The 23,369-nt window shown below is 42.1% G+C and overlaps 1 protein-coding gene across 3 annotated transcripts in view; it reads right to left on the reverse strand.

Moving 5' to 3' along the window:
- Positions 1–23,369, reverse strand: part of KIAA1217 (KIAA1217 ortholog) — a 191,350-nt gene that overhangs the window by 12,793 nt on the left and 155,188 nt on the right. For all 3 annotated transcript variants that reach the window (XM_059818286.1, XM_059818285.1, XM_059818287.1), the window contains 6 exons: positions 18,350–18,525; positions 11,982–12,112; positions 11,589–11,736; positions 9,419–9,920; positions 8,521–8,701; positions 12–166 (listed from right to left, as the gene is read on the reverse strand). In XM_059818286.1, the coding sequence (XP_059674269.1) occupies positions 12–166; positions 8,521–8,701; positions 9,419–9,920; positions 11,589–11,736; positions 11,982–12,112; positions 18,350–18,525 (1,293 nt within the window). The remainder of the gene's footprint in view (positions 1–11; positions 167–8,520; positions 8,702–9,418; positions 9,921–11,588; positions 11,737–11,981; positions 12,113–18,349; positions 18,526–23,369) is intronic.

Genomic DNA, 23,369 nt, shown 5'->3' on the forward strand with positions numbered 1-23,369 from the left:
AATCATCAAACCTTGACAGCAGCAGCCTCTTTTCTGGCTACGTAGATGACATCTCCTGATCTCGTTGTGGTTAGTCCTGAACCTGGCAGGTAACTGCGCCGCGGAGGTGGAGGAGGTGGAGACTTGGTCAGTTTGTCATTATCCTGTTCTCCATCAGGAACTTCTTCTGCAAGTAAACAGAGCAGGCATAAAGTAAGGACAGGTGAAGGAAGGAAAAAAGTATTTGCATCCCTGCCTCAATTGGAAAGGAAAAAAATGTCTTAAAAGGTCCTGCTGCTGAATATATATGGATAGAAACACATTTGGGATTCAAGTGGAAACGCCTTGAACAAAAGCAGACGGTGCTGCACTTGCACAGAGAAACCATGTCACTTCACCCAGAAATTTTCAGCAAAACTCTTGTCCCCTGCATCACTGTGGCTGGGTTTCAGCCCTTAGTGTACAAGCGTGACAGCACAGCACGCTTCTGCAGATCAATCACTTGTAAAGTAGTATGTAAAGTGCAGGTTCAGCTGGGTACCTGGTTACTGATAGTGCCCCTGTAGCTTCCTTTGAAAGTGTGGCCACTGACGTGGCTACTAGCAAGACACCAAACCTGGAGGCTTCTTGTCGTTCTCAGTAATTCTGAAGCAACCAGCACACATTTCTGTTCTGCCTGGGAGGTGCTGCCGGCAAGGTGCCAGGAGAGGAGCTGAAGACTTTTGTCCACCTTGTAGTTGGACAAAAGTAGCAAAGTTCAGACAAAGGCTGAAAGGGAAAATGTAAACACTGCTCTGGAGATGCCACCTCTCCAGTTCAATGAGTCCTCTTGTACCTAATCAGGGCAGGAGAGCACCAAGAGCAACTGCACTTGCTTCTCTTCTAAGACAGCATTTGTTTTCGCTTTACTTACTACTAACTATTGCACGAATGCACGTTTGCCTTTGAATTATCATGTAAAAGAGCCCTATATGTATATTTTGCTAACCCATGAAGATTCAAATACCAAACACAACAGCTGAGCAGACCCAGTCGTTGCTTTCTGAGGAGAGTCTTCCAAGAGAAGACCAGTTTCTCAAACTGGTATTTCCCCACCACGATGCTTCCCCACCCAGCTGCCACTTCCTCTTCCCCACTGTCACTGGATGGCATTTTTTCCAGAAGCAGCATTACATTGCTTGTGACCTGTCCCTGTGTGTTTCTGGTCACAGGCTAAGCATCATACATAGCGACAGCCACCATGTTCACTGCTGTTTACAATGTTTGTTTTCAAGAGTGAGAGAACAACCTTTCTGCAGCTACTCAGTGTTATATAAACAGCTGGAATAAATATAACCCAGAAAGACAAAACCTCCTGCTTTTGGGATTACCAGGCTGTTTAGGCCTAAGTATTCCCTATGGGCAAGTTATTGCATAACTGCCTGCTCCCAGGGCTGTGTCAGGCTCCTCCGACACCCCCGCTGGCCCCTGGGGCTGGACAAAGCCTTTGTCTGACCCAGCCTCATCTTTGTTCCCTTAGCTCAAATGTTCTTTGAAGCTGCTTAAGCTTAAAGAAATGCTCTGTTGTATTATCACCCTCCCTGCTTATCTGGCACTCACTTGCAGGATTGCAACAAGAGTGAATTTCCAGATGCACTTTACATTATACCACTTCTTTGGTCAATACGCACCACTAAGTTCTTTGTGACATCAGATGTATTGCTGCTGTAAAATGAGAGCAATTCTCTAAGATGGTGTTTAGCAGACTATGATGTGGGGCCTCTGCAAATCCCTACTCCTTTTAATGGGCTCAACCCATTACCCTTAAACTGGTAGCAGCTCTGACTGGAAGAACACCAAAGTTTTTCTCACACTTACTTAGTAAGAGCAAGGCTGGATGAGAGACATGGAAGGAACAAGGACAGAATGATTCCTACCATCTCTTTCACATCTGTGATACATTCATCCATCTTCAAAATGGGAAATAAAAAGGAGAAACACAGGCAAGAGAAATTGTCAGTGAGTAGCAGGTGCATAGGCTATCGAAGGCTAATCCCCTCACATCCCTTAACTGGACTCGTTAAGGAGAGGTTGTGATGAGGTTTGCAACAACACTGGGCAAGATGTAAAACTTCAAAGCTGGATTTCTATTTTCTTTACTAAACAATTTTATTTCCCCAATTTAAATGGGAAGGAAAAAAAACTTTGGAGGAAAAGACCTTATTCTAATACTTTTTTTTTTCTTATGGCTGAGTTCTTCTAGCATATTTACAGAGGGAGGAGTAAATGGACAAAGACAACTCACTCAGTGGAGACTGCCCACGATCAAAACCGCTACTTTATGGAACCTTCTTTGGTGCCAAAAGGCTCAGCACTTCTGTGAACAAAATGGGAGCTGTTCATCGCCAGCCCTTTCACTGAACTGAAGCATTCTTCAACAGGGACAACCAGACTGGAATTAATTTCCCCCACCACACAAATTTCTATTCGCACCAAAAAAATCCAACATGTCTAAAATGATCTCAAAATAATAATGCCTGCCTTCAGGCAGCCTTTGTAGTCAAATAAGCAAACTGTCTTTCATGGAATCTACTGATCACTCAGCACTTGCAAAAATCAGGGCATTCTCACATATGAACGCACAAAGAGAGATGAAGGAACCCAGCTTCTACAGACATTCCAATTGCTAGAGACATTCCCCATATTTTTTCACTGAACAATCTTGATAACAAAGATGAGTTAGAGTCAAGACATTAAAGAAGTGTTTACACAGTCACCTGCAAAATTGTGTAAAGTATGTAATTTTACTTTGTTTTGTGCTTTGCAGGGAAAAAAAAAGAGTTTCTTAATTGGGTTCTGTAGAGAATGGCTGAGATAATATATTCTGGCAACTTGATCTATCTGGCTTCTGCAGCAAAGCCAACAGAGGATTCTGCCAATTTATGGCAAAAATATCTTATGGACTATATTAGTGGATAGGTGGTCTCTCTTTCCTTATGTTGCTCAATTTTTTAGTCTACGGCAGACTGATACTGAAATTTTCATCTTGACTCATAGAAGAGTTGGGTGGCATGTGAGATATTTAATCAGCTATTGCAGAAAAGTCTTGCTGTTCACATATTTATGTTACTATTACAGGATTCATTACGCACAACAGAAGGCAAATGTCTTAATCTCATCAAATTTCTCCTTAAACCTGTTGGCTACACACTGTGCAAAACTGTATTCTGGAAGTGGATTAGTTAACTATATGAGTTACAAAACTTCTCTGTTATTGTGTTGTGCACTGTTTAAGATGTCACAGCTCACAGCACCCATATGGTATTAATTTTCACTGACATTTTCTATTTATGCCACACATTATACAAGATAATTGTGTTGATAGCCAGTAAACTCACTGAACGGTGCCAGAATTCTAAAATAATTTTATGAGGTTCAACAGAATTTATTTTAAACATGTATGTTGTGAAACATCCAAGGAACCACAACTTGTCAGTGCTAAAGCTGTGCCCAGAACAAAATGCTGGATCCAAAAACCTCTTCCCAAATTCTATATGAATTTGAGTACACAAGCCCCAGGGCATCGTTTTGCAGCTATTTACAATCTTGGCATGCTAACACCTTGAGTGCAGCATGCAGCTCTGGTCTCCACAGCCCCACAAGGACACAGTGGAGTTAGAGAAGGGCAACTGAAATGAGCCTCGGGAGGGAGCAGCTGGCCTAGGTGGAGAGACCAGAAAGACTGCAAGTTTGCAGTTTGCAGGCCACGGGGCAGGCTGAGACCTCCAGGATCAAGGAGGATCAAGGTTTATCCACTGCCTTCATGATTTTATAAAGGGAATGCAGAACTGTTGTTTGCCAAATTGCAGAATATTAGAACTATGGGGAACTCAGTGAAGCCAGCAGAGATCATATTAAAAAAGATGAAGGAAAGCTCCTTCACAGGATGGGGGGTCAAGCTCCTGGAGCTTGCTGCCACAGCAGTGAGGAGACAAATGGTATAAGCAGGCATAGAGGAATTACTGGATAAAAGGTCCATAATGAATATGAAAAGGAGGAGGCTGGGATATTCCCTCTAATATCAGTTGGAGGTGCTGGGGGAGTGCTAGCAGACTGCAGAAGGTGGCCAAGTTCTATGCTGCCCACAGACAGTATCTCCCATTGCCTCTGTCAGAGACAGACTGCTTAAGCATATTGCTTAAGTAGCTGAGTAAGAATTTTGCAGCTGACTTATGTTTGGCTAATGAGGTAAATCCAAGGTTTGGCTGAGGCATCTTTGTTCCTTGAACTTTGAAGACATTCAGACATGGATTTGTATGCTAAATTGTGAAAGAAATAAGACTGGAGGAACACCCCATCATGCTGCTATCACAAAGTAGCTCTACCTATATAATTTTTGATCAATGCTAGTCTAAGCCATTCCCACCAATGATGGGGATCTTACATCCTCCTCATTGCCTCATACAGCCTTCTTCAGTGCTTCACTTTCCTTATCATTATGAGGTTTTTCCCTAAAAACCTGGATCTTCCTGGTTGCAGTTGCTAACTTCTACTGCTGTTCTACCCACACAAAGCAAGTTGGTCTTTTCATTTTTAAGCAGATTTTTATGTATTGAGAGATTGCTTTTTCCTTCTTCAACCTTTGCTTCCTCATGCTAAACAAAACAAATTCTTTCTTTTTTGTTCCCCCAGGATCATGGTCTTTTAGAGCTCTGGTCATTATCATCGCTGTCCTCTTGACTCCATCCTATTTTTCAGTCTTCCTTGAAGTCCAAAACACTGAGTTTGGGAATTTCTATGTAAGAGCTCACCACTGCTGAGCAAGTTCATGTGTCTTGTACATATTCCTGTTCATCTCATTATGATGTTTGCCTTTTTTTGCTACAGGGTCACAGTCTGACTCATGTTCAACTTGAAAGTTGGTATATCTATGTCATAGCTATGCACAGCCAGAATGCTTCCTGTGAAAGTCACTCTCATTCATGCCTACATATCTGTCCACTTCCCCAAGACAACTCAGTTATGCAGCATCACAGGTCATTTTGGAGCTCTGCCTGGGGATGGATGAGGAACCGACCAGGAGCTTATGGGTCAGGATTAAAGGGAGGGCAGGGACAGGTGACATTATAGTGGGGGTCTGCCACAGGCCACCTGACCAGGAAGACCGAGTGGATGAGGCCCTCTATAGACAGATAGGAGCAGCCTCACGGTCACAAGCCCTGGTCCTCATGGGGGACTTCAACCACCCCGATATCTATTGGAGGGACAACACAGCAGGACATAAGCGATCTGGGAGGTTCCTGGAACACGTTGATGATAACTTCCTTCTCTAAGTGACAAAGAAGCCAACGAGGAGAGGTGCTGTGCTGGACCTTGTTCTCACCAACAAGGAGGGGCTGGTGGGGAACGTGAAGCTCAAAGGCTGCCTTGGCTGCAGTGACCATGAAATGATGGAATTTGAGATCCTTGGGACAGCAAGGAGGGCACACAGCAAGGTCACTACCCTGGACTTCAGGAGAGCAGACTTCAGCCTCTTCAGGGATCTGTTTGGTAGAGTACCATGGGATAAAGCCCTGGAGGGAAGAGGGGTCCAAGAAAGTTGGTTAATATTCAAGGATCACCTCCTCCAAGCTCAGGATTGATATATCCCAACAAAGAGGAAGTCAGGCAAAAACGCTAGGAGGTCTGCATGGATGAACAAGGAACTCCTGGACAAACTCAGACACAAAAAGGAAGCCTACATAGGGTGGAAGCAAGGACAGGTAGCCTGGGAGGAATACAGAGAAATTGTCCGAGCAGCCAGGGATCAGGTAAGGAAAGCTAAAGCCCTGATAGAATTGAATCTGGCCAGGGACATCAAGGGCAAAAAGAAAAGCTTCTATAGGTACAGCAGTGATAAAAGGAAGACTAGGGAAAATGTGGGCCCTCTCCAGAAGGAAACGGGATACCTGGTTACCCACGATATGGAGAAGGCTGAGGTACTCAATGACTTTTTTGCCTCAGTCTTCACCGGCAAGTGCTCAAGCCACACCACCCAAGTCGTGGAAGGCAAAGGCAGGGACTGGGAGAATGAAGAACCACCCACTGTAGGAGAAGATCAGGTTTGAGACCATCTAAGGAACCTGAAGGCACACAAGTCCATGGGACCTGATGAGATGCATTTGTGGGTCCTGAGGTAACTGGCAGATGAAATTGCTAAGCCACTATCCATCATATTTGAGAAGTCATGGCAGTCCGGTGAAGTCCCCGCTGACTGGAAAAGGGGAAACATAACACCCATTTTTAAAAAGGGAGAAAAGGAAGACCCAGGGAACTACAGGCCAGTCAGTGTCACTTCTGTGCCTGGCAAAATCATGGAGCAGATCCTTCTGGAAACTATGCTAGGGCACATGGAAAACAAGGAGGTGATTGTGACAGCCAACTAAGGGCAAATTGTGTCTGACAGATTTGGTGGTCTTCTACAATGGGGTTACAGTGTTGCTGGATATGGGAAGAGTAATTGACATCATCTACCCTACCTGGACTTGTGCAAAGAATTTGACACTGTCCTGCACAACATCCTTGTCTCTAAATTGGAGAGACATGGATTTGACAGATGGACCACTTGGTAGATGATAAGGAATTGCCTGGACAGTTGCACTCAAAGAGTTGTGGTCAGCAGCTCGCTGTCCAAGTGGTGACCAGTGACTAGTGGTGTTCCTCAGGAGTTGGTATTGGGACCGGCCCTGTTTAACATCTTTGTTGGCCACATGGACAGTGGGATTGAGTGCACCCTCAGCAAGTTTGCTGACAACATCAAGCTGTGTGGTGCAGTTGACACGCTGGAGGGAAGGGACGCTGTCCAGAGGCACCTTGGCAGGCTTGAGAGGTGGGCCCCTGCGAACCTCATGAAGTTCAACAAGGCCAAGTGCAAGGTCCTGCACATGGGTCAGGGCAATCCCAAGCACAAATACAGGCTGGGCAGAGAATGGATTGAAAGCAGCCCTGAGGAGAAGGACTTGGGGGTTTTAGTTGCTGAGAAGCTCAACAAGACCCAGCAATGTGCGCTTGCAGCCCAGAAAGCCAACCGTATCCTGGGCTGCACCAAAAGAAGCGTGACCAGCAGGTGGACAGAGGTGATTCTCCCCCTCTACTCTGCTCTCATGAGACCCCACCTGGAATCCTGCATCCAGCTCTGGGCCCCCAATCTAAGAAGGACATGGACCTGTTGGAGTAAGTCCAGAGGAGGGCTGTGAAGATGATCAGAGGGCTGGAGCACCTCTCCTATGAGGACAAGCTGAGAGAGCTGGGGTTGCTCAGCCTGGAGAAGAGAAGGCGCCGGGGGGACCTTATAGCTGCCTTCCAGTACCTGAAGGGGGCCTACAAGAAAGCTGGAGAGGGACTTTTTGCAAGGGCATGTAGTGATAGGACAAGGGGTAATGGCTTTAAAGTGAAAGAGGGGAGATTTAGATAAGATATTGGGAAGAAATTCTTCACCATGAGGGTGGTGAGGCACTGGAACAGGTTGCCCAGAGAAGTTGTGAATGCCCCAACCCTGGAAGTGTTCAAGGCCAGGTTGGACGGGGCTTTGAGCAACCTGGTCTAGCGGAAGGTGTCCCTGCCCATGGTAGGGGGGTTGGAACTAGATGATCTTTAAGGTCCTTTCTAACCTAAACCATTCCATGATTCTATCATTCTATGATTTTCAGACCTCTGAAGGATTCATCCAAAACATTGGTTGTATTTACAGTTTTAGATTATGAAGTTAGCAAGGATCATTAAGATCAAATAGTCTGACTTTTCACTTAACATCATAGGTTCAAGGATTTCTTTAAGCAGGTCTTGCATCATGCACAGAGTTTGTGCCTGAGCAGCCTTTCAGAAAGAAAAATAGTATTGCTTAAAGATTTGAAATGGCAGAGAATCTCTTATGTTCATAATTAAACTTCAGTGATTAGTTACTCTAAATGTTAAGATTTGACAGCTAATTTTTAATATGTGGCTTTTTCTAGCTTCAGCTTCCAATTGCTAGAACTTGTCGGAACATGTTCTGCAAAGTTAAAAGGCCTCCTTACCCTCAGAAACCTCAGGCATGTATTGATCTTCTTTTGATCAGAAATATATCTACAAAAAGAGCTTTTTCGTTTTCTGATGGTAAGATCATTTGTGCTCAAACTCTTTGTGGTTCTTTCCAGAGCTCTCTGTAATGCTAAACTTCTAAGTGCAAAACTGAACACAGTATACTAGATATAGATACGGCATAGTATACAGGTACTCTCATCTCTGTCAAAAGTAAGGTGTACTCTTACTCTCCTGCTCATGAGGAGTCTTTATCTCCAGAGGACAAACTCACTCTCTCAGGTGCAATATGGGGATATTTGTGTTCAGCTGGTTACCCCCACCGGCATCTGCAAAATCCTGCATCCTGTCCACAGGACCTGCATTATTCCTCAGGGACATACTCACAGGTATGATCAAGAACACAGAAATCTGTAAACTGAAACCATTCTAGAAAGTAGGAAAAATAACCTCTCTTTTCCAGATACGCGATTCTTTAGCACCATTTACTCTAGCAAACCTTACCTGACACTTCCAGCTTTTCAACTGCATCCCCTTTAGGTACAGCTGCTGGCTGGGGAGGCATCTCCAGGTTAGGAATTGACTTCATTATATTGGCCTGAGCCTCTTCCAAGAGCTTTTCAAATTCCTTTCCATTATAGTGATCGAGGTTTTGTCTTTTCTCTTCCCATTTCTTTTCAGCTTTCTAGACAAAAACAGTAAAGCACCTATTTATTTCTCTGATTTCTGTTATGATCACTTACTTAAAAAAAATCCATGTGTAAACATTATAGGTCAATATGGACAGATTCTTTCAGCTGTAGTCAGCAGCTAGAGGAAATATATCAACACTAATTGTACACTGGTTTTGACTTCCATTGTGCTAGATATGGCACAAACACACGACAGACTGACAGTGGCCACTGCTCAATAAAGGAACAAAGGCAAAATTTAAATCTGGGTCACTGCCTTACTATATCATACTGGTGATTAAAGTGCCTGTCTGTAATAAGATATGAGAGTGCACTTGTGCTCTATGTGAAACCACTGGAACTTCACACTCTTACACTCTTTAACTTTTACCTTTCCATAATGAGGGATATGAAGATTCAAAGAGTGAATGAAATCCACTGATGCAAGTGTTGCCAGAGAATCATATGTTATTGTTCAAAAATAAGGTATTCTAACAAAGAATATTTTTTTAATAAAAATATTTAAAAAACACAGTTACTCATTTTGGTTACATGTTATTATCCTGTTGCATTTAAAATCAGAGGGTATCTTCAGAAGTGCACGGTGTAGTTAGGGGTTAAGCATATAAATCCCCAGAATGCATTTGAAAAATCCCACCTGCAGTCTCCAGAGTGAGCCTGGGAGCTCAGACCCAAAGAGAGGACAACTGTTTGAGCAGGATACACCGTACCTCAATTGATACAGCTCGGTTTCTGGTACTTGCACTGTGAATTTCCTCAATGAAAAGACTTTGCATGGTGGTGCCATTGACAGAGACCTGTGGTGCTGGCGTGGCTTGTGTGGGCTGGGATCCTGTTGTGGGCTCTTGCGGGGGGGCTGGTGGGGTGGCTGAGAGGTGGCCACCCACCGGCACGCCTTCGCTGTGGCTGGCTGTAGTGGGTGTACCCTGGGCATGGTTGACCAGGGCTGATGAGTGCTGAGACTGATGGATAACAACAGGCGAGCTCTGCACATGATGGACCGTCATTGTTGAGAAGGGGATGACTTCTGATTTGACTGACGACACCTGGGACTCTGATGTGATTGCTGTGAGGTTTTGCTGTGCATGTCCCTGGGCATGCTTGAGCTCCTCCTGGTTTTTCAGAGCGTCAGCTGCAGTGGCCTTTTCCATAGCAGGGTACTGCACAGCTTGGGATGGATCCACACCCCTCAACAGTCCTTCTGTAACATGTCTGCCCAGCCAAATTGAACACAACAGCGTGGCACATAGTTAGCATACAGGCGAGTCATGAGCAATACTTAACAATAAACTTTTGCAAGGGAAAAGCACCTATATCAAAAACATCAAAATGGTGGGTTTTTCTTCCTGATGCTCTCAGTTGTGTGATTTTATAGCTTTCTCTCAGAGTCAGGGACTCAGAGTTTTAAAGAGGCCACTCTAATTAGGATGTTTTTGCCTTTTAAAATGTTTACAAACCTTCATGGATGTACTGGCGCTTTTTGATCAAACCATGAGTTACAGTGGGTTGATTTTAGAGGGAGAATGGAAATCAGTTGACTTAAATTTTATATACTGTATCTAGCTAAACAAGATGTTCCGGGACTATTAGCACAGAAAGTGGTAGTTACATAGAATGTGAGGTAGCAGTCTGGCAAATTGCCAAAACAAAGCCTTCAAATAATACTTCACAAAAGTCTTGTCTGTCAAGAGTTTGGAGTAGAATGAGCTGAGGATGTAGAGAGACAACTATTTCTGGCAGCTAGCTGTGAAATGGCTGAGCTTTGAAGCGTAGCTAGCCATCAAATGCCATCATTTTTTCCATTACTGAAACAGAGTTTATGAGGCTTTATACGTAATTTTGCTGCAAAAAAAATTACTTTTGGTAAAACTTTGGCATGCATAGCTTATTGGGGTTTTTTCCCAAATAGGGCGAGACAGGAAATAACTGTAGTCCTTTTTAAGAAAAGGAAACTAATATGAAAGGATATAGATGTTTATCTACAAGGAAAAATAAGTGACGGCTCTTAGACGACCTGTTATATAAACACTTTATCCATCTGCCAGTACTGGCAAATCCATTTTACATATGCTCCAGGATATATGGAAACAATGACAACCCTACATTCCTTAGAATAATGGTAGCAACAATAGGCTTATGACTTACATTTTTTTGTAATTGAAGTAAAATTGAGACTACCACCATGGATAGTTTGTCCTGATTCACTGGTTCTGAGTAGGAATTAAATCCAATGCATATGGCCTCAAATAAATCAGCAGTCATTTGCTGATCTCATATTCTGACAAACATAGCTAAACACTGGCACTTAGTGGACACAAATTTTAGCTAATATTTCAACTTTCTCTAACGCATCTTCCTTGCAAAGAACAGAATAAAGAATTTGCATGAATTCACATGCATATTGAAAAACATTTCTTTCTTTCAGAAGGTTTAGGATATCTTTATCCACTTGTAGAATATTTTCCTGTTTTATTTCTTACTGTTACATTTTTGGGGATGCATGTTTCAGTGTCAGAGAATATTTCTATTAACTTAGATTGCTGTAAATGCCTACAGTTAATTAGCTCAGATATGGGACTGATGCCACTCTGTAAGCTTTCTCATCCAGTACTTTCCAAATCTGGAAGTGTTGAGTTAAGAGGAAGCTAGTTTCAACCACAAGATCTCGATGACTGGGGCTGTTGGTCAGAACAGAGCCACTGCACAGAGCACAGAAAAGGCTAATTTGATTTCCTTTGAGAGGGCTCTAGAAATAATCTATAAAATACTGCAAGAGAGTTGCATTTCTCAAAATTGCCTGGGGAGAGGAGTAGAACGCAAACCCAAAAGCTGTCCAGCCCTCCTTGAGGAAATTCTTTCATTGTGAAGAAAAAAAATCACCTCCTGAGCATGGTAAGGATATCGGTCATGCTGCGCACACGTTTCAGCAAGCTGTCTAGCTTGTGTGGTTCTTCCTTTAGGAACCTCACGGCTTCTACCTCAATCCGGAGGATCGCACGCATTTTGTTCTGCAATGTCGGGAACTCTCCTGCAAAGACAACAACTGTGGAGTTCAAGAGGAAATGATAAAAACCCTGGGGAGAAATGGATGATGGTGGGAATGTTAAATAGTTGAGTGTCTACCTCTCTCCAGGGACCATGCAACATGCTCCTTAATCCCAACTTTAAGTCCTTTTGGAAGTGAAAGTTAATGCCCCCAGATCAAAGGCAAAACTGTTCACAGCCACTGTGGTTAAAAGAGAAGAACCAAAAGTAAAAAGGAAAAGTACATACCTTTCAGGGTGGCAACAGCTTCTCCCACTTGACGCAAAAGAAAGGCTCCATCTTCAACATCTTTCAGTGTAACTGTCTTGCTGGAAGCAGTGGAGTCCCTCTTCAGGTCTTCAACAAATGCTTCCAGCTCACTGGCAAAACAAAAAAAGTGGACATAAAATGTAAGCATGTCTTTCACATTACAATCAAATATGTGTAAATGAATGGATTAAACTAAACCAGAAACCTCAACTTTGGCATCTTTAAATCTGACACCACAGGCTGAAAAAACAGCAGGGTACCGTGAGGGGAGGTGAGGATGCTGGACACTCACACTGTGATTTCTCTGATAGGCTGCAGATGTACAGAGCACATATTGACCTCAGGGCAGCTGCACTACAAAGGGCAGGCGGGGTGGTGAAACACGTCTAACAGCCAGCCCTCTGGGGATGCAAATCATAGAAGGGTACAGACACACTCTACCACTACATCCAGTACTGGTTTGCACCTTGCGTTTTCTCATTGCTGATGACATGCAAAGGAATGCCCAACAGTGAACTAGCAACCCAAAAACTGGCACTAATGGCCCCTTGATGCAACCCTGTTTATCTGATGGGTCCTGCTAGACAGGATACAGGGTCCTGTTTCCACGAATAGCCAGACTGAAACAGCAAGTGTGCATTGTGTGCAGCTGTCGCTCAGCATTTGGATTCAAGAATGAATCACTTCAGATGTTTTTTCCAACCAGTGCTGTCCCATGCTTCCTCTGGCTCCATCTGGTGCTTCCTTATTACCTTTCCCAATATTTTTTCCAGTGCTTCCATACTTCACATAAATTTTCACATTCCTTCAGACACGTAGACTTTATTTTTGTTTTGGGGAGAGCCACTTCTTTTCCATTTAAGGTTGGGACCACATTGCTTTAGCTGGAGTTTCCACACAGAAGCTTAAAAATTTCTCAACCCCGCCGCCCCCGGAAATGCATTATGTGCAACTATACAAACACCCATGCAAATACCTTAAAAGGATCATCTCTTGAATATTTATTCTAAGAGAAATCCGCCTCTATTAAGATACCAAATTTACTAAGAGGAATATTCTGAGAAGCAGTTTAAGTGCATGGTAGAAAACAATGCAAAGGAAACTCTGAACTGACAAATCAGCTACTCATTTTAACCTAGTTTTGGGCCTCATTTCTCGCATCCACTCAGGTAGCAGTTTTGCAATTGCTGTAAGAGAACCAAGATATGGGCTGAATGCCTGAAAAATGGTGGGGGAAGACTGCTTTCTGCACCAACTGCAGGTCTTGCATTTCCACACGTTTCCCTTGTGCCAGCACTGCCATGCAAATACATCTGAAAACTACTTATTTTCAGCCAGGTCACTTCCTAGATCTGTCTCTGTGGATAGGTGACATGAGGAGAAAAAGAGAGGAGCACGTGGCCAGTAACAGGATAAAAAGGAGAAAATCCCTTGCAGCACCGTTCCACATTTAGGTCAATTTTAAGTGGAAGCACAGTCACACAGGACAATAAATGGCAATACAATAGTACTTCTGATACACAGAGAAACAGAAATAGTATCAGGATCTGAACATCAGGTGCACATGGCAAAGAGTTCATTTCAATCCCAAGACTAAGAACTTTAGAAGCTATAAAACAATTTTGAATTAAGAATCATAAGTTGCTTCTGAACAGATCACGAACAAGTGGAGGTAAATGATCCTGTTCCCATTTTAAGACTGCTTCTCCCAAAGACTCTGCCTTGAGGAAGGCTGGGGGAGTCACGATTTCCACTAGCACAAGCATGCTTGCAGGAAACAATCCAAGGGACCACACGATGGCAGCACGGGAACGTTTCTCAGGGTATTTTTGCAATAAAGGGCACAGATACAGTCTAGGAAGGAACTGGAAAAGAATTCGGCTTTCTGTCACTCAGTACAATGCAAAGGCTCCTGCTCTCCAGAACAGTGCTCTACAGTCATGCATCCTCCCTGATACCGGCACTCAGGCTAGGTAGGCAGTGCTACTTTGGGAATTACAGGGTACACCGACCCCCCCACCTCGCCCCTTTTGTAGATCAGCACTGCAAAAGCTGCTTCTCAGATATTGCCATCTACCAGGGTGTTCATGGGTGGAAAGACGAGAAAGGAACAAACACAGAACAATGTTACGATGTTTTGGTAGGTTTATGATTGTTGGAAATGTAGGAAAAAAGGAAAGACTTCCAGGTAGGAGACAATGGCTTTCTTTCCCCTTTGTTCTTTGAGCAGAAATGGAAATGTCATCATAAATCCCTTTGACTCCATACATTGATGCGATCAAACAAGAAGAGTGATCCTGAAATTACACAAGGGATACCATATTACACTGCCTCATGTTGCTAACTACAAAGGAAAAGAAACTTCAGCCCTCAGGAGCCAAAGTTTGAAACGGATCCAGCGGTCTCCAGCATTTCTATTTTGTAACTGGGGAAACAACTTGGCTTTATAGGTTGGACTGAGCAAACCCAATTAACAAGACACTCACCTTAATGCAGTTTCAGAAGGCTAATACAAGATAAATTATTTTTTTGCATCTATGTTTTCCACAGGGGAGCCGAGGCAAACTCTTATGCCTTTAGGCAAAAAAGCATCAGAGGCTCTGTCTCAGATTGCAGTATCAGTAGAACAGGTTACAAAATGAACTGATAAAATTAATAGTAACAAATAGTAACAATAGTAACAAATCAGATGGTATTTGCCCCGGAATTCAATAGCAACTCGAGGGTGAAACAGTCGAACTCTTAACTCTAAGCTTCTAACTTCTTGATTAAAATTGCTTTGGCACTAGAGTAGTGGCAAGTGTCATAGACGACACAAATAATTTTTTTAAAAGGGGATGGGGCTATCCAGGGAACTGTACTCTGGTGAGACTGACACCCAGGCTGGTGTAATCAATAGATACCAAAATAAAGAACAAACAATAAAGAATTAGTGGACCAATGGATAAATACGCTCTGTTAGGGAGGAATTAATGGGATTTGTGTAAAGAGAAGGTTAAGTCTCACAAATACACAAGGAAATAACAAAAGCATGGGGAAAAGCTATAGCCCAAAAGGCTTTCAGCAAGGTATTTGAGCAAAAGCTTTCCAGAAAGCAAAGTTGCCATGGGACAAGAGAGGAAATTCTCTCATGGATAAAGTACAGGAAGTAAAGGGAAGGGATCAATGAACAGCTTACTCAATGAATGTAGTTTGCTGGTGGGTTCCACAGGGATCGGTGGTAGGGCTGATGCTTTTCAACATATTATAAATTATTTAGAAAAGAGGATGAATAGTATAGTAAAAAAATCTCAAAAGGATATTCAGTTATTCAGGGGAATGAAAATGAAAGGTGACTGTAAGGGCTGCAGATGGACCATCTGATACTAATTGACCAGGAAAAAACCAAGGATTAGATAAACTCCTAATAAATGTAAAGTAATGCTCATGAGAAGAGGAAAAATAAAAACAAAACCAACCCCACCTAAACCAAACAAGTTCCCCAAAATGTACATTTTTATACACAATAACGAACTTTGAACTAACTGATAATCATCCCTCGTGAGTGAGATGTTGGATTTGTAATGGAAAGCTCATGTTGAACATGAGGACGGGGGACCATCATCACACCACGGCATGAAGTCATGGTGTGCCTACATCAGATATAGCCATTGCAGGGCTCTCCTCTCTCCCCATTCTCATCTCACAGATGTACACTAGGGTTAGGAAGGGCATACAGAAAGGCAATAGGATGGCAAAATGTATAGAATGGCTTCTAGAAGAGGAGTAACTAAGCAGACCAGCACTTTTCAGGCTGGAAAAGGCATGATCAGAAGACGGAATGGGGAGCGTCTGTAACATCATGACTAGCATGGAGCGGGTGAATATTCTACCATGCATAATTTAAGAGTTTGGGGATTGACTGATAGATTAAAGATTCAAAAACAAACAAAAAGAGGTTCTTTCTAACCAAAAAAGAATTACTCTATAGAATTCATTGCGCCTAGATGCTGTACACAACCATGTTTACATAAATTTTAAAAAATGCGTAAGTTCATGAAAAGTAAACAATCCATGCAGAGCTTTTGCATATGAAGATACCATCTCTGACTCGGAAAATCCCTGAGCTACAAGTCATTAAAAGCAAGGAGAAGCATTCTGAGCATTTTGCCATGTTCTTATATCCTTTCCAAGTATTTGCTAGCAGTGACTCTCTGAGACCGCTAAGTGGAGTTTTGTTTTTACTGAGCACGGTTATTCTTATAAAAAAGTCTGATACTTTTCCTAACAAAAATATAAATTGTAACTTACTGTAGATCATATCCAATTAGACAGCTTGGATGTGGTTACAATTTAAATATTGTGCTTATAAACCCCCCTCTATTAAAATGCTTACGATAATCTACAACATATAGTAGTCATACCTGTAACATGCTCCTCACAACATAAATACTTCATTAGTCAATGTGTCATATCATCATAATTTGTCCTTCGTCTGGTAAATTTTAAGGCTAGTACCTACAACCCCGAAAGTGTCCTGTATGATATCTCTAATGTTGAACCAAAAGCCTAGATGACAGAAAAAAACCTCCCCAGTTAATTCTGTATTTCACTGTTAGAACTGTGAATAAACACTACATTTAACAGTGTTCCTTAGTCTTCATTAGATATCTCTGAACTGTAATCCTGCTACAGCTGTGACACACACGGGCACAATTCTGTAGGCACCATCATGAATAGCTGCTCAACAGAAAACTTGCTCTGAAATGTACACCGACATTTCTGCTGATTACAACATGAAACTGCCAATATTTTTATTTTTTTATTTCTCAGCAATAATCTTCAGAATTGCAGAAAGGAGAGCTTTTTAAGCTGAGATTTACCACTTCAGAGTAGTAAACACACTTCCATAAGTATTGCAGAAATCCTTAACCTCCCTTGTCTTGCATGAAGCCAGTCTACTGATTTAGTCCTATGATTTAAGAAAGGTCAAGAGGGCAACAGTAGAAAGACTAAGAAATGGTAAATTTTTTGCTCCGTTGCTTTGCATTTGTTTATACATCTGCACTGGGATCAGCTTAATTGAAAGTGCCTATATAGAACTTTAACCTTTTCCTGAATACCGCCAGTGGCATTTGATGTGTAATTTTGTGATGTATGCTCTTCATTATTAACAGCCATCAGCTGTTGAACTTACAGCATTGTAGTCAGATGAACAGGGGGGTAATTACTCAAGACTACAACACAATGTTATTTAAGACTACAAACCAGCTGAGAGGCTTATATACACCAGCATGGACTATTACTACACATTAAACTTTTCTTCACAGAAAACATACGCTCCCTTAGTAACATTCTACTTTGTCTTTACAGATGCGTCATTTTTATTACAAATCTTATTCATCTGAAAACACATTGATCAACAGGAAAGATTTACTCTCCTTAGCTGTCAATAACTGTACTCGTATGGCTCTTCAATCATCATTTCCAATGACAAGCTGACTATAAAATTTCACTCCATTATGGAGTCATTCTTCAGGTGTGAACTAAATGCAGTAATGAGAAATAATTAGTTATATAGCGTCTTACAAATATGAGTGGTAGAACTAGTTAAATTGTTTATTGATTTCAGCTTCATCTTGCCTCCTGCTGACTCTGAACATGGACTAAAACCAGTCCTGGTAGGCCAAAGTTTTGGGGAAAAGAAGAGTCTTACAAAGAGCCTTTACACAACAGCAAAAAAAGAAAAGTATTTTTATCTGCAGTTAAGTGTACAGAAATTGCAGTGAGTAAATTTTAGATGGAGACTGGCATTGCTGACTGCAATTAAACTTCAGTTCTCTATTTATGAGCTTCCCCTACCTCTCCCATGCAATAGCCAAAGCACTTAGTATTGAAATCTGATTTTCATACTTAAAGCCAAACTCATTACCTTCCTTCGCATCCATTTGTTCTTGAGGAAATTCCTCCCTCCTTCCCTAAAGCTTAATACATAAAGCTGAAGGGGAGAGCTAGGGTAGGGGGAGGCTTTCAGAACAGGGAGGTAGTCATGGTCCCTACAGTCATCTGTCCCTTTACAGAGGACTTCTGAAGAGGTTGAAACTCTTTGTATTGGTGGGACTTAGCCAGTGGGCTGTGCTTAGGACTCCCAGTCAGGACCAGTGATTTGTACAACACAGACACAGTTTTACAGCCAATATGAGTGCAAGGAAACACAGCTAAAACAGCATACACAGGTGCAGTTTCACTGAAGTTTTACTAGTTTTAAGTTTAAAGTTTTAGTAAACTAAAGTTTTCACTAAAGCTGCTACTTTATGGAAGAAAAAGCCAGGCAAAAGCAACAAATTCTAAGAGGTTTCTCAACCCACCATAACTTCTTTACAATCTTTTCTTCCTCGTTGAGGTATTTCTGCCTTTCTTGTTCCACCAGGCTGCGCTGTCGCTGCACAGGATCTTCAAGCCTCTTCACTGTTTCAATCACTTTGCCATTGATTTCCAGCTCTGCTTTCTTCACCATTGCCCTCAGCATCTCCTGGTTCTGCAGCTGTTGCACAAAAGAAATCAACTTCAATTTTTCCTGCTTGACTGACATTCCTGGCAACAGAATACATTGCAGAGCTCAGAAATAGGTTGGGATAAACACAGCTCTACAGCGAGAGAGAGTTTTTACCTTCTTTTTCCCCTTTTTAACTTTACCTATAAACATTATTCCGTGAGGAAATGTTGGGCGTGAGAAAAGCCTAAATCTGACTAACTTCTAATGTGTATATCTAACTTCCAGCTGCAAGCTGACGAACAAAAGGTGTTGGGATCAGTACACCACTTTCAGTGCATAACTTCTGCAAGGATTGTGGCCCCTTTATTCTGCTCAGTCCAGCATGAATCAAGAATTAATCACGCCTCACAAGAATGCCGGAAGCCTGACTTCCACTTTGCGCGTATCTTGTAAGCTTATGCATCGCACTGCCCACACATGCCTGGTGGATAACCCCACACGTCAATGACAAGGCTGGAACGCATTGCTGTTCTCAGAATAGAATTTTTCAGTCTCTCAAGTGGCAGAGGACGGATTGTGCCATCCGCTGTAACTTGGTACTGAGATACAGCTCATCTGCAATACATAAAACCTCCCTTACCCACCAAAAACACCCCCTTTATAATATGTTAATTTTCTGAGAACTGTAAAAGTCACACCTTCTTTCTTTTCTTAGCTTTACGTTACGTATCTAAAGCATTAATTTTCTTACTGACACTAAGTTTGCAGAGCAAAACACAGCTACGAAAGCAAACTAGACTGTATTCTTCTGTGGGTAGCCCTAGAGCAGCTATGCCCCACGCTCACGCAAACCAAACCTGTTTTAAGTCTCTTACACAAATCACAAGATTTAAAGTGATAAGCAGGGCTCCATCTAGCCACAGCTTTAGGGTATAGGTAACACGAACACAACTCTGTTAGCCCAGCAGCCTTCTCATACTGTAAGATTTTTAAAAACACCTGTGAATTGGGAGACGAAGTTCCAGTTTTAAAACTAGCAATTGAACCGTCAGTTGTCTTCTAAACATCCAGGCTTAACAGCCAAACCACATTTAACATACAAAGTAAAACCACTGCCTAATAGGAAGAATCACAAAAATGTGTTACCTACAAGACAGTATAATGCAACAAGGCTTCTTTTTAAGTTGATTTAAGAGAATTCATGGGAATCAGAGAAAAAAAAGCCTTTGACCAGGTCATTCTTTCCAGTCAGTACAGGAATTAGAGGAACAAATTCAACTCTCCGCTCCCGACTCTTCAGTCCTTGTGCCTGACTCTGCCTTCTCCAGTGACACAACTGTGATGAGAGGGAGGGTAACACTTCACTGAAAGTGAGCGGAGGGGTCTGAGTTGTGACAAGCAGGAGGTGTTAGCTCAAAACTCAGCTGAAGATAAGTGTTTGCAGTTAGGGAAAAAAAAGAATCTGGAAAACATTTGAAACAGCACAGATTTATAAACATTGTCAGCTGCTTTATACCAGACTGGGTTCTTTTGAAGACAGTGCATATGTGTATTTTTCCCCACTATGGGATTAACGTTTGGGTTTGATAAATTAAAACCTCTTGCAGCAAGGTCAGCACAGCTATCTGAGACACACATCTCTTACATTATGCCATATTTTCAAGAAGGAAAACATAAATGAATGAATAAATGGGTGAATAAGCATGTAACACTTCAGTCATACAGTTTATTCACAGCTCTTTAAAAAGTGGGGAAATTTGACACAGGGAAGTAACTTGGGAAATGTGAAACAACTGATCCGAGGTCAGTGAGAAGGTCAGGAACGGAGTCATACTTAAGTCTCAGGCGTTCAGAATTTAAGTCCTCTCTGTTCCTCAGCTGGTAAGAGTGACTCCCAGTAGTACCAAAATTGAGTATATGTGTGTGTGAGGTTGTGCAATGGCAGGTACATTTTTTTCCCTATAATGGGGGTGTATAGGGGATCTATATTAATTGTAGTGACACCTACAGCTAAGGTGCTTGTCACTTCCATTTATGCAGTGCTTGAACAGCATTAGAAAGTTTCAGTCATAAAAGTTCATCCATTTCTGATAACAAGATTAGGGAATAAAAATATAATTCAGCAATATTTCAAAAAGCTCATATGTTCAGGACTCCCAAACCTCAATATTTGGAGTGAGCTCTTGAAGTCTGGGAAATGACTCATCTTGGTATCAAAGAGATGGTTTTGCCATTTCTATGAAAATTCATGCAACGCTTGGCTAGTTCTGGAAAATCTGGTTTTGTTCATGCTTGGGCAACAGGGAGAGAAGATGAGAAGGGAGAGGTACAGATGGGTGCAGAGAGAGAAGAGAACCAGGGGAGAGGAGTAATTGTGGATTTAAGCATGGCAGAGTCACCAGCCAAAGGACAACATGAGGCAGGACAAGCAGAGGCAGAGGGGAGGAGCTGTGGGTGAGGAAGATGAGGCAGTCTCTGGCCACTACAGCATATTTACCTCCATGTTCTGGAACTGACCTTGATTCTTACCTTTCTTCTGCCACCAAGCATGAGAGTCCCTGGCTAAGTGCACACCCCATTTGTCCCTCAGACCACCTCTGTCAGTTACTCCACCACCTCAAGTAGAAGAAGGTTTATGGATCTGCTAGAATTATTCTGGTTCCACAGAGTAGAACCTTTTGTACTTTAAGTTTGCTTGAAAACAAGCCAAATAAAAAAATCTTAGACATTCACACTTGAAAAGAAACTGTTAAAACAGTGTTCAAGTTCCAAAGTCAAGTGCCCAAAGGTAAGAAAAAGCGATGCAGGCTTTCCTGTCACCACCAAATGGCAATTTCTTGCTTATTGGAGTTAACTTGCCTTATAACTGCAAGTAGCAATCAAACAGAAAGAAATGTAACATGCTTTTTTAGAATTCTAGCATCCTCTCCTACATTCATTACCCTTGGCTCTCATTCCCAGCCTCACCAATCTCTCCAGATACCTGCCTTGTCCCTCTTCTTCGGCTACTGCTCCAGCCATTATCTATCACTGCTCTCTCACAAGTACCCCCAGCACTGGCTCTGGCACCCACTTCAAGAATAATCTGATAACCAGTTTAGTTCGCTTTGGACCACTTATTATCTATGAGACAGGTAACTGGAAAACCAAGTATTAGTTCACAGCCCTGCTTCTCATTAGGACACAAGCATGACCTGTCCAGTGGGAGCCTCCCAGGACCTGCTGGGAGAGGCTTCTGGGCCACCCACCTGCCCGCACATGACAGCGCACAGCCACAAACAGGGACTGACTGCCTGCAGCTCAGGATCTCCATAGAATCTATTTATCTAGTTCCTGAAGCTTGTTACCATCCATAGATTCTATAATGCAACTGAAAACATATTTTAATTTCTAATTCAAAGTTACACTTATGCGACTGAGTATCATATACCATTTATGACAGTAATATTACATTTTCTATCCTTTCTGCAGCATTCCTTTCCCTGCAAATAATACATTGCGTGAAAGAAAAGCATGCATGCATATGCATTCCTAATGCTAAACCTTAATCTTATCTAACTGCTTGCCATTAAAAATGCATTCAATTAACGAAAGGAAAGAATAGACAAAAAAAATCCAACGTACATATAAGCTAATGATATATAGCATGAACACCTACTCTAAGGCTTGGTTCAAACCTGCCACTAAGAGTTCTCATTATCTGGGAGTGCAGAAGGAACAACCCCACTGAACTCGTCATGGGCTCCAGTCTTACCAACAACAAATGCATCCAGGACACAGGCTGCGTTATAGCCTATCTCTGGCAATGAGGAAAACTCCGTGGCACCATGAAACTAGTCTTTCTTGAGTATCTCTGAAAATCAGAGCACTTAAGGAAGATTCTAGTGGAGTAGCAAGAAGTGTATCTAACCCCTAGCAACAGCCATGATGCAAATGTCTTTATTTCAAGAATCTCTGGTTAAAATCCAACCACAGGCTGAAACAGTCTTAACTTTTTGCTTGCATCTGGTAACATATACATTTAACTGGTGTATGAATCAATACATCTGGATCAATTGCTGCTGGGTATGTTTTAAAAAGAGGATTTTGCCAGCAGGCTACAGGAATGAATGGGTCTTTTCCATCATGTGTTTCTCTGATTCTATTAAGCAAATGAGGAAGAACTTACAGTGATATCATCAATTGAAAATTGAACTATGGACAGTATTAAATATAGTTTTATGTCCTGTTCCTGTTTCTTAGTTATCCTGCCAACTTTTGTGCCTGTGCAATCATCTTTTTCAGTCCTTTGGAAATGTTTCTTTTAGTCTGTCACCGTATGAAAAATTCACACAAACAGGAACAAACTGACTGCTAACCCAGGAGAAGCAGTGAAAGTGAAAAATATTAAGTGTTGTCAAACATATTATGCAAACAACCTGAAAAAACAGAAAAATACTTTTCCCTTAGTGCAAAATTTTTTCATTAGAAGTGTGGTATTTCAACACTCTTCGGCTTAAAACTCTACCTGTTTCACTTGCTGCCCTACAAACTGTGAGCTCTTTTTCAAAATAATTCCACCCATTCAGGAAAGCCGTGACAAAAACTCACTCTCATGAATGAAATTTTTATGTAATATACCAAAGTTTCCCTTGAGCTACAGGTTCTTCCATCCGACTATCACTAATTTGCCCACCTCCTACTGGCACAATACACCGAATTTGCTATCATTTCTGAAATAAGGGAAGCCAGCCAGAGTTAATGAGCACACTCGGGATGTCCTTTTTTCCTTCTGAAGACTTCCTTGGCAGCATTGATTTGTGCAGACGGTGCAAGTTTCTTCACTCCTGTGTGCCATAATGCAATATCTGATCAAAAGCAAGGTTACTGCCCAGGCAGGGCTGTGGAGGCAA

Source organism: Gavia stellata, chromosome 6 (genome assembly GCF_030936135.1).
Source record: "Gavia stellata isolate bGavSte3 chromosome 6, bGavSte3.hap2, whole genome shotgun sequence".
NCBI lineage: Eukaryota > Metazoa > Chordata > Aves > Gaviiformes > Gaviidae > Gavia > Gavia stellata.